This window comes from Sinohyriopsis cumingii, chromosome 3 (assembly GCF_028554795.1).
Source record: "Sinohyriopsis cumingii isolate HCF-2022 chromosome 3, ASM2855479v2, whole genome shotgun sequence".
Taxonomy (NCBI): domain Eukaryota; kingdom Metazoa; phylum Mollusca; class Bivalvia; order Unionida; family Unionidae; genus Sinohyriopsis; species Sinohyriopsis cumingii.
Genome location: NC_142963.1, coordinates 113,958,349 through 113,971,335, shown reverse-complemented (window position 1 = coordinate 113,971,335; position 12,987 = coordinate 113,958,349). Strand labels below are relative to the sequence as shown.

Below are 12,987 nucleotides of genomic sequence, written 5' to 3'. Positions count from 1 at the left end.
AACAATAATAATTGTTTGTTCAGATGGATGGAAGCCAGTAACATAGATTATCCAGTTCTGTAATTTTAACCATGTGCTTTCTGTGGGTGCAGTGGGTATGGCCAGCACTAATCTCATGCACATAATCGCAGGTTAACCTATTGGGTGGCAGCCAGTCATATCTCAGTGTGCAATGAAAATATGCTGATTAAGACCTGTTTGCCAATTCCTTGAGAGTGTTTGTAAATTGCTGAAGTTCAGTGCATATAATTTAAACAACATTATTAAAGATTATAGAAAATTTACACAGGAATGTGTCCAAGAACAACATAAAAAATCTAGTGAAGTCAAAGTTGTTGAAACGTTCCAAATTTTGAAGAATACTTAATTTTATGGTCAGTCAAGGTACATCAGACAGACACCAGAAAATTTGCATATTGTAGACATGTAGGCTAAGGATTATACAAAATTTTTGCCACAAATTTGACAAAAATTAGTTTTAGCCTCTTGGCATTATTTTTTCACATGACAACAAAAAAATGGAAAAATGTACTGATGTTTCTCTTAAATGTGTTTTGAATTGTTTTGTTTAGCCAGGGTTTTGGAATTTTTTTACAAAATGTCGAGGAATGGCTAAATTTTTAATTTGTGAGTAATGTTGATGCACTAGTGATTAAATATGCAAGGAATATTCAGATTTGGTGATGTCATCAAAATGCACCCATTAAGTCATTAACCCCTGGATGTTTTTGTTGTTTTTGCCTGACGTGTGAGTAAGAAACACATTTTGGAGGCTATTTTTTAATACATACCACTACATTGACTTCCAAGAGATTTCTGGTGAACCTAATGCCTAGTTGTGTTAGAAACATTGTGTTTCATTGGCTACTTTGCTAGCAGATGAGCAGCGGGGTAAAAGTTGGAGTTCTTTTTTTTCTCCTTTTTTTTTTGCTTAATGGACCCATCATTTTTGTATTGAAACCACTCTTTATTCCAAATGCCCATCTTATCCTACATTTTGCAAAGGTTCACCTGTCTGTGTGCAGTTCAGACTGGTCTGCCTTAGATCTGAGGCAAAAAAGTTTAAAATCCAGACACAAAATCAAATTCCATTCTCAGGTGAATTTTTGGTGGAAAAATATCGGGTGTGTATTTTGTAGTGCAACTAGAACATCCAGATTATTTGGTATCATTGTAGAGCTACATCTGTCTACCTTTCCATAATACCACCCACTTTAGTGTATCGTACATAATAACAATAATAACAATAATAATAATAATAATAAAAATAATAATAATAATGACCTTATTTAAAGAGGGTAACACAATTAGCTAAAAACTAATCTACCTTGAGGCCCTCAAAATGACCATGATGCTACAGAGCTCGGAAGTAAGCTACTACCTCCTGGCACGTATTTGTGGTGCCAGGGGTTAATGAGTTAAGACAATTATTTTTAAGCATTTTCTTACACCTATATCAATTTTTCTATCAAAAATAATTTGACTTAAGCCTAACTAGCATCAATGACCTTTTCTTCAACAATCATAAGCAAGGCATGGTATGTTATGATGTCTGTTCATTTTTGTCTCTCTCAATTCATCTGTCTGCCCATGAATTGTCAAGTATAAATTCAGCTTTTGATTGAATTTTCTGATTGAACCAGTTGTGCCTTTTCTTAGACAAAAATAAATAAGGCACAGTTGCATAGAAGATCGCGTGCTATTAATGACCTCTGTAATGTTATAAATAAGTATGGGAAGATGGCACACACTGCATGACTATTAGTTATCTTCTTGCAGGGAAATACATGCCACCATTCGTAATAACAAGTAGCATCTGGATCAGTTGGTCAATGCTTTTTAAATCCATAGTAACTTTACAATGGTTGGAGAGACTTTGGCCAATTATATATTATGTTTCAACAGTGTATGATGTACCACAGAAAGGCCCATAGACTCGAGGTCAAAGTCACAGGATGGGAAAATGTAATTCTGACTTGTAACATGTCTGGGTATTATAACTACTTTTGAACCACTCAAGATGTTTTAGTGAAACTATGGTCAGTTATATATATCATGACTAGATAGTGAGTCATGTACCATATCCAGGCCAATTCCATCAGGGTCAAGGTCACAATAAAAAGGAAATGTAATTATGTGACTTGCATCCTTGTGAAGTATATTTCATGACTTTTCAGTATGTCACTTACCATTGCAATGCCCACTGCCTCAGAGTCAAAGTCATAGCAAGGGAAAATGCCATTCTGTGACTTGTATTCACGTCTGAAGCATTTATCATGAATAGACAGTGTGTTGACTACAGTAACCATGTCTCCTGCCTTAAGATCAAGGTTATGGCAAAGAAAAATGTAATTCTGTGACTTGAATACTTATTCAGAGTATTTTAACTTTTGAACCAATGAATGTATTCAGATGAAATTTGTTTAGTGATACATGTATATCAGTACTTGAAAGTGTTTTATATATCAGTCATTCCCCTGCCTCAAGGTCAAGGTCACATCAAGGAAAAATGTAATTCTCTTACATGTATGCTTGTCCAGAGTACATCTTTTAAACCAGTGAAGATATTTAAATGAAACATTTTGTTCATATCTATATATATATATATATATATAGAGAGAGAGAGAGAGAGAGAGAGAGAGAGAGAGAGATCGAGATCATGATAAAATGTGTTGCATACCTTAACCATATACTCCCCACTTTCCCACTTTAAGGTCAAGGTAACAGCATGGGAATTGAAATTTCCATGCCTTGCATACCTCTTCAGGATATAACATTTAAACCAATGAGATATTTTTATTAGACTTTGCTCAAATATAAATAGTGTTTCATATATCATGGTCATGCCTCCTTTCTCACTGTTGAGGTTACAGTAAGAAGTTTTTAAAATTATTTATCTTTGTCCATTTATTGGTATAACTTTGGACCAGTGAAAATATTTTAATGAATATTCAGCTTTTTATATATGTTGACAGTTTCTCACTAATTCAGTGACACCATCTGTCACATTGAAAGATAACAGCTTTCTCCATATCAACTTGGGTAACACTTTTGAATCACTACAGATATTTTATGACATTTAATCCAGGTCACCACTTGTGATAAAGGCTACTAATTCCTAGCCTAAAGGTCAAAATCATCAGCAGGGAGTTTTTCTGTTAAGAGGAAATGATAACCAGTATTTTGGACAAGTTCAAATCTGTCTGTTGTTTTATTCACTTTTGATACACATATATAAAAGCATAATGCTGATGACATTGATAGTAAACAACCTTAAAAATAATTATGACAAGTCTTTGGAAAAAAATGGACATATGTGTAGTTTTTGTCCTGAGTAAAGAGCAGAATGTTAGATTAAGAAAGACCATTGTGTAAAGGGAGTAGTTCTTATTCATGCAGGTTGAACTTAATAGAAAGAACATTGTGTAAAGGGAGTAGTTATTATTCATGCAGGTTGAACTTAATTGAAAGACCATTGTGTAAAGGGAGTAGTTATTATTCATGCAGGTGGAACTTAATTGAAAGACCATTGTGTAAAGGGAGTAGTTATTATTCATGCAGGTTGAACTTAATTTAAATCTGCCCTTAGTGAGTAAACAACACCCAAATAGCAAGTATCTGCTCATAAGAATGCCTTTCATAATGTCACATTTAAACTGAAATAATTTTTAAGGACACCTATACACATACAACAAAAGACAATATTTTGTGATTCACCCAGGAACATACTACAGTTCCATCAGTGATAAATTTAGGGATCCGGAATACATTCTCTGGCTCAGAAGATGGGGATATAGATACCTGTATAAACATTCAAGTAAAAAAAATTAAAGTCTATGGAATATTCCCATTTCATTTACTGATTCTGGTTAATTTATCCTTTATAATCAGATTTGACTTTGTATGGATCAAAACTTAACATTATAATTGAAATTTCTTACATACCACTATACCTTCCTTTTTTGAACACTTGTGATTATGTTATTTGGTACTTCCCATCTGTGCTTGTTGTTACTGTGTACTGCACCATATTTATCCAAGAATAAGACCATGTTTGATGACAAGCCTACCACACAAAATATTTAGCAAGGATATGCATGTCTGATAACAAGCCATTAGACTGGCCTGTTTGTTTCATCATGGGAGAGGTAATGCAACTTGTCCAGACCTTATTAATATTTAATTATTAGTTAATTTGCACTTCATGTATGTCTCAGAAATGAGCAGATTATATATAACTCAAACTCATTCAGTGGGTTCGAGTCTAGGATTCAGCCAATGTGGGTGTGTGAGAAAGCTTGCTAGTAGCTTCTCGGTGGTTCTTCCCGGGGTTTTCCCAGGTTCTTCCCCCACCATTCATACTGGCCACCATGCATAGCCTATCGTGTGCTGAAAAATGGTGTTAAACCCTACAACAACAACAACAACAACAAACTCATTAATTTGCTGTTTGATATATTAAGGTGTTGTTGTATTTCCTCCACTATCATCCATAGGAGATAAATGAAGTTGTACTGTTTGTGTATTGTTTAGGTGCAGACCGTGCTCATTTGATTAGAAAAAGATAAATTTTATTTTAGAACCTCATTAAATACATGTATATAATACGTAGATGTGCAGTCATTGTTTGAGAGTCAGATATGCAGAGGATAATGCATAAATATTCATTTATAATGCATAAATATTCATTACAATTTATTAAAGTATGGGAATATTGTCCTACAGTTGTCCATCTCTTTATCGATACATTTGTCTGTTACCACATCTCTCATTTAGACTCTAGGCTGATGGTTTTCTTCTGACTTAGGGATGGCAAGTGGAAGGCGAGGGCAAGAGAGGAAGTGGGAAAGAGGCATGTAGTGAAAGGTTTAAGGGTTTGCCATGGTAAGCCATGGAATTGGCTATATTTTTTATTCAATCTATCCTCATACTTTTACTAAGCTTTTAAATAAAGTTGCATACCACTATAGCAAAATCATTGCAGAAAGGTTAATGATTTCCATTATTTTTTCCAGATTAATGTTTTTGATATTGATGAAGCAGACACAAAAGACATTGACAGAGCCATACTGGATGCTCTTCTGAAAGGTAATTAATGTTTTAATAGTAGTAATACAAAACCTGCTTTTATTGCATTGCTATACGTATTCCTTGCAATAATAACCAGTCCAAGAATAATAGATCTCAATTAATTAGAGATCTAGAAGATAAAAACTAGTGATCTCAATCTGATTTCTTAGGCAGTATCTGTCTTTCATAATATTGTCTTTCTTTTCCAAGCATTACACGTAGTTCTCACTTGTCTCTTGGTCACTTAATGTCATCATTATCTAAGCATTTTTTGGGCAGATCATATTCTTTTTCATGCTATTTTCAATATTTGTTCCCCAGTTCTTCCATTGTATTTGTTTATATGTGTCCCTTGTTGTTAAATTTAAGGGTTTTGGAAATCTAAGTGATATGATACTTTTTATACCTATCTTAGTAACTAATATTAGTGTAAGTATTACCCTTCCAGTTCTTGTTTCAGTACACCATTCAGTATACTTTGAGGTGTTGATGAATGTAGTCATAAATAGGTTGCTTGGGAAATGAAACCCACCTACTTAGCATGTACAGTGTGTGTATGCACAAACATTTGTCCATTTTGTTGCCTTTTAGTCCAGTGAGAAATGGGTCTTTTGAGAAAATCACCAGATCTGCAGGAACATGAAAAAGGGATGTTTTTCCTCCTTTTCATTTATGGTAAACACCATCAGTTTTCATGAGGAGTGGTCCAGATTTACTTCCCAATTAAAGAAAGTGGAAAATTCTCATAAGTGAGGAATCTGGTGTTCTTTTCGAAGTTCAGAATTACCTAGTTCTGATTAAAACAATTGGTACCAGTCACCCTGGATAATGACTTGACAACTTTTTGGACTGACACAATTAGGCCCAATTTATAAATGCCTTTGCTTTTGGTGTGTTGTTAGAGGAAGATTAAACAAAGATAGGGTAGACAGAAACTCTCTGAATGTGGCTTTCATAACATAGAATCAAACAATAGGCCCAAGATGCAACTTCAATGCAAATGCATGGGCATGGAAAGAAAGATCTCTCATGATCAGCTTTGATAGAACAATCCACCTTGTCATGTTGGTTGGCAGAATATTAGAGGTACCTTTGAGAGAGACAAAAGGATGGTTATGACGTTTAGATTAATCATCCCAAGCACAAATACAATTAAGACTGGGGACTTAAGTAGGGTCAAGAGCTACTAAAAGTAGCTGATGCTTAGCTGGAAACCCAGGTTAGTACAGAAGAGTGAGACAGAATTATACTTACTGATGAACCATTAACAAACCTTTGCCACTGACAATTAGGCACAAATTTCATTCCTTCACCTTGCTGATGGTTGGGAGAAGAAAGACTGTCCAAAGTGTAAGGTTCTCAGAGGAACTTCATTCAAGGTTCAGAAAGTTTGGACAACAACCAAATAACACAAAAAGGTACTACCTGGGCATTAAAGAAAAAAAAGACTGTTATCTGAAGTTTAGAATAACTGATTAGTTCTGAAAGATGGGCATCTGACCCTGTAGTGGAGATGACGGAGAATAAAGAGTACTAGCAGGAACTGCTCAATAGTCCCCAGTAATGGAAATGGAGCAGTCTTTTTCCTTGATGAGGAGAAAATGAAAATCTGGAATTCTTGTCCTTTGAAGAGCCTGAGTGGTTATTCTGGAAGGTGGGAAGGCATAAATGTACAGTCCTTCCTACCTTTGACTGAAGATATCCACCATCCATGTCCCCAGGTCAGAAACTGGTGAGACATAAAGAGGTGCTTGTTTTTCATCCTTGTTGCAAACAAATCTACCATACAGATGGAAAATTGTCTCTGCTACCTCGTAACTTGTGCAGAGACCATTTCATAAAGAATGCTCATCCTTGTCTAGACAGGCTGCTGGTCAGAATATTGTTTTTTGCCTGGAATGTGGCAGACTCTGAGAGTAATCTAATCCAAAGGTGACCAACGTAGGAGGTTCCAAATTTGATAATAAATCTTATTTCATTTCCAAAGAATACAAATTGCATGAATGCATATTTTAGCACTGAATCATGTATCAAATTCACAAATTTTGAAAATTGAATATTTAAAGGGATGAGAGGTGGAATTGTCAAAGACATCAGGTGAAATGCATAAACTGAACTTAAAAATATTGTTATAGAGTAGGAAATAATTGCATTTAAGGGGTTTTGTTAGAAATTCATGTTAATTAGTGTATTATTGTAACAGGTTAGGCACTATGCATGAAAGGTTATATTCATGTTAATTACTGTATTAATATTAAAGATTTGCACTATACGTGTAAGGTTATATTAACAAAATTCATTTAAATTTACTGTGAATTCACTATTCGTTTTGTGAGATTCCAAATTTTGTGGATTCTGACTCTGCTAAAGTATCATGAATTTAAAGACCCGATGAAAAATTATTATTCTATGGAAATATAAGAACCTTTTTCCTAATATGTAAATCTAAGTACTGACAAAAATGCACAATTTCATAAAAAAATCACAAAAATTGAATCACTTGAAAATATATTTCATTTGATTAAGGGCATAAAGACTTTCATCTTGATATTATTCAATATTGCTTCAAATAAATTATATACATCTTCTACCCCTTCAGCTAATGAATCCAATTCAGAAGCACAGCTGGCATTAGCTCTAGCTTGGAACAGATCTGACATTGCTGGGGAAAAAATCATTACACCCAGCAACCGAAAACAGTGGAAGGTTAGTAATATATGTTGAATGTCTATGTCAATTGTAAATGCAAGAACAACTTAGAATCTTTGCATCGATGGAAATTAGTCTCATATTTGTCATTATATTATGGCCTTTTGTCACATATGAAAAAAAAATCCTTAGGTCTAATACTGATTTAAAAATAGTTGTCTCCCTGTTAAGAAGCTCTTCTTTAGAGAAGTTACCCGTGAGAGTCCATTCCCTAGGAATAGGGATTAAGATCTCCATTATTGTCTCATAAAATGTTCAAAATTTATTTAAATTTTAACATTTGTTTTTTGTTTAGATATAGTCCTTTGTCTTTAAAGTAATGATGTATTATTTCATATTTATTGCATGCAAATTGATGTCTTTGGTGCCTGCTTGTGAGGTATAGAAAGTGGAAAAGGTACAGGTGACTTGAATGTATTTATACAAATTAAACTGTCCCTACAGTCATGAAACAACATGAAACTTCCAAAACGTTTCCTTATAAGATAAATTGAACATTTTATGTTGTTTTGCTCATGCTGGGTGCCTTAATTTTAAAGAAAATGGTTAGATTGGAAAGCAGACATTATCTAATCAATTGGCATTCATGATATTTTCAATCTTGCATATACATTCAGTATTTAAAATCATCTATTACTGGTAGTTTATTCATGGTATTTGTTATGGTTATGTCGTATCCAGTTTGTATCAGCTGCAACATATGTACACTTGATATAATAAAATTGTGTGAAATTAACAGTTAATTTTGTTCCTATAAAAGCTACTCAAAAATCCCTCAAATTTTACCAGATTTCAGCCTCTTTGAAGTCCTCAAAAACTAACATTGCCTTCATCAGTACATACATTTTTTGACAGAAGATACAATTTTGTAATCATCAAATACATAATTTTTTATACACGTTTTCTCTTTTGTGCTTAATAATAAAGAGTGGAAAAATTAACACAAATGAGTTACTTAGACCATATGCTATTTTCTTCGGCGGAACAATTTTAGGGGGTCATTTTGCAGTATCACAAAGTGCCAATTTATGATTCTGTAAGCAAAATTGATGCTTAAAGGTCGATTCATATTTGTATGGGCAAGTGTATTTTATATCTTTCTATTTCTAGCTGCATTTTTAGGCATTTTTTGCACAAAATCATAATAGAATTAAAGTCAAAACCACTTTTATTAAACTCTGTTTATTTGACAACCCAGGTATGTTCAGTCCCAAAAATCCTTTGTTTTGCTCATTTTTCCCCACTATCTTGGAGAAATTTTACAAATAATCCAGTGTTTCCTTGTACCGGCAAAGATGGGAAAAATTGGAAAAATCAGTACAAGACCAGATCTTACTGGTACAAATGATAATAAAAAAATCTCATCAATGAATGATTTATCACTTGCATAGAATAGAGAAAATTAGGTTGTAAACAATACTTTAGAGTAAGAAAATTGAATGAACGCATTTCTGACCTTCACAGGAGCTGCGCTCATAAACAACAGTGTCTCAAGTCAACACCACAACAATATTGTTCATTCCACACAGCATTGCGAATTTTATCTTACCTGTAACTCAGTAAATTATCAGGTCATTATCACTAAATGTAGCTTAAAATACCTAATTCATATTATGCAATATATTTAACAGGAATTAGGTACTTTTATCAACATTTAATGATGCTGACTTTAAAATTTTGAGAGAGTAGATAGGATAAAATTCACAATACTTTGTGGAACAAACTGTAGTGTAATCCTATTCCAATATTGTCATGGTCAGTCACCAACTTAATCCACACACAATTAACAAATTGATTCAGAGTTCACTTATAAGGTAAATAGCTAAGGCGTTTCCATATTTGGTGTGAGTGGCAGCCATTAACGTAGCATTGCTAGATCACATCACTTACAATCATCTATAAATAGAACCCATCAAAATTACAAACCAAGCCAATTCACCCCCTAAACAAACTTGTGGTTATTATTAAGAACAAGAGTAAATAAATGTGGCAATTGTTTATTTTAAAAAAATCTGTTGTGCCCAGTATTTTTTTAAAATGAAGTTGTCAAATGCTGTGCCATGATTACAGATTCAAACGAAATGAAGCAGAAAGTGACTGATAGGAGAAATATCCATGAAACAGCAAGAGGCGTGCTTTATTTGTTTTGTTTTATCTTGAATATCACAGCCTTGCAGTCCATTGAAATGATACTCTGAAACTCCTTCTGGCACTGTGTAACGTTGCTGATGGTCACTCATCAAAGTCTGGAGGGATATGGGTCTACAACTGTATGAATAGAATAAGTCTTGAGGGATATGGGACTACAACTGTATGAATAGAATAAGTCTTGAGGGATATGGGACTACAACTGTATGAATAGAATAAGTCTTGAGGGATATGGGACTACAACTGTATGAATAGAATAAGTCTTGAGGGATATGGGTCTACAACTGTATGAATAGAATAAGTCTTGAGGGATATGGGACTACAACTGTATGAATAGAATAAGTCTTGAGGGATATGGGTCTACAACTGTATGAATAGAATAAGTCTTGAGGGATATGGGTCTACAACTGTATGAATAGAATAAGTCTTGAGGGATATGGGACTACAACTGTATGAATAGAATAAGTTGGCTTCTTACAGAATTTGATGTTAAGACAGTTAACTTTAAAGACCTAAAACATTTTTTACAGTTTGTCAGTATATGAATACGGTCAGCCTCATCTTTTTCTTGTACAGAGGCAAATATTATAGTAAAAACTGGCATATACCGGTGTAAGCTCTGATGATCAGCAAAAGCGATTGATTTTCATGCATAATTTTTGTCAGTTATATTTTGCAACTAGTCAAAAGTCAACACTAACAAAAGAAAACACTTTTTAAAAAAGTACAGTCCTACATGTACGTGTACTTAAATTGGTCTATATTTTGACAGCATGAGAAAACTATTGTCTTGCTGAGTCTGCTAAAGGGATGAGGCTGTTCATAGGGAAATAAAAACAACTTTAAACCACTGACATTGTTACACAGTAACTTAAATGTTATAAAAGTTTGTGTTTTGTTGCTTAATCACATTTAAAATACAGCAATCTTTTTTTTCAACTTTGCATAACTTAATTATTATTTTTATTGTGCATTAGAAATGCCATTTGTTTTAATTTGGTACTTGAAAGCATAATAATTGTTTTGCATTAGATTTATCAACTAAACCCTGATATTTTGGGACCCTTTTATCGACGATCTTTTGACACCCCCTGACATAATCAAGATAAGCGGGTTTGACTGTATTTGGATTAGAGGTGCTAAATATAGAAAAGGTGCATGGATGAATGATGTTCACAGCAATATAAAAAGAAGTAGCCAGTTATGCTATTTTTGACAAAAATGGTCTGTTAAGATGAAATGATGATAAGAAATATAGTTTCTATGTATTTTTTTATTACCTGGTAATATTAAGTTGCATTTATTATTTATACTGTACTCTTGAGGGAAACAGGATCGTAATATGCACAGTGTGAATCACACTCATATGAAATCAGTACGGAATCCAATAAACCAATATGCAATTTTCATTAGCATCAGTGTTCATTGTTTTAATTTCATTGTTATATACTACCTAGCTTTAAATTATCATCAATAGATGCAATTTTAATTAGACCTACTCTGTGACCTATTGGGACATTTTAAATCAAACTATTGATTGCAGCAATTTTCAAAGAAATATTAATGAAAGTAAAGGATTATTGTAATGCTTTTTATTTTAGTTTTCTTTTAAATATAGATAGTATATATTTATTTTGCCTTCTGTTGTTCGTACATATTCTGTCAACACCAATTTTATTATTTATGTTTTACATTCTAAATGTTACATGATTCTGATGAAAAACTCATTCAGTTATCTATCCAAAGGTTTGATTTATGAGTTAATAACTCGCAAATTAGGAATGCATGGGGTTTGTAGACATTCATGGTTTAATCATGCCAAGAAAGTGGATAAGTTATGTGCCTTTTCCAATGACAGACTGAGACAGCTAGTTCGGAATGTGGCTTTTGATGGTCTTATACTTGCACCCCATAGATTACGAATCAGATGCTCTACCAACTCAGCAACCACACCCTTCCCAAGAAATTGATGGTCCATAAGTCAAAAAGAGGTGGCACATGTAAATTGAATCAAAATAGATTATTATTGTCATTTTTCATGAGGTCTCAACACGGCTGTAAAAAAATATATGACTATACAGACCTTGATGGGCAAGAGCCATGAGACTTGTGTGCATCAATTTGAGGTGAGAGAGAGAGAGAGAGAGAGAGAAGGTAGATGAAAGTAGAAAAATGTGGCAGTGATGGTCCTTTTGGAGGATATATTGAGTACATTTTCAGGATTCAGTTGCTGCATTTTGAATGTTTTATGCATATTTTATTTCTTGAATTGATCTGTACATCTGTGTTACATATGTACACATCTAAGTGTACTCACATGCAACCTGAAATTTTGTTGGTACTGCACAACATTGTCAACCATATTAGCTGCATTATTTCAGACTAAATGATAAATCAATAGACTGATTGCCAGCCTAAAATCAGGTGTGAATTATATTTATTCTCAAGTTTGCTGCTGTTTTTGAAAAAGACATGACTGTCCCACAGCTGGATGTCATTTCTGAGGGTGTGTGCCTATGCGTGTGTGACTGTTTATACATTTTTCTTCAGATGGATTCTTGATCAGTTTACAAGGGAAGTATTTTTGACTTTTATCAGACCTGAAAGTTTGTTTCATCATTGAATTTAACATTGGACAATTGGTGTTCTTGTATTCAAGACTTGTTGTTTGTTTAATTTGCATGTCTGGGGTGAGTTCAATTTTCATTTGAGCCTGTATTTTGACTTTCTTTTACTTTAAGAATTATTTGGCTAATATGGTGGTTATAATGGTGACTATAATGGTGGCTTTAATGGTGACTAATACGGTGGCTAATGGTGACTAATATGGAGGCTATAATGGTGACTAATATGGTGGCTATAATGGTGATTAATATGGTGGCTACAATGGTTTCTTTTTGCTTCTCAGCATCGGAACAGGAATATTTTTTCAAAGTATTTGATAGACAAATATTTTTGATGACTTGTAATTGGTAAAATGACAGTAAGGATGTTGATGAAATGTTGGTGAGATGTTGGGTACACACTGAAACAAACACATTTGTAACAGTCTGTGTCCTG

General features: G+C 33.6%; 1 protein-coding gene across 1 annotated transcript in view; it reads left to right on the top strand.

Moving 5' to 3' along the window:
* Positions 1 to 12,987, top strand: part of LOC149803616 (transient receptor potential cation channel subfamily M member-like 2) — a 166,660-nt gene that overhangs the window by 33,594 nt on the left and 120,079 nt on the right. Inside the window, exons 11-12 of the mRNA XM_089953965.1 lie at positions 5,016 to 5,088; positions 7,670 to 7,776. Of these exons, the coding sequence (XP_089810091.1) occupies positions 5,016 to 5,088; positions 7,670 to 7,776 (180 nt within the window). The remainder of the gene's footprint in view (positions 1 to 5,015; positions 5,089 to 7,669; positions 7,777 to 12,987) is intronic.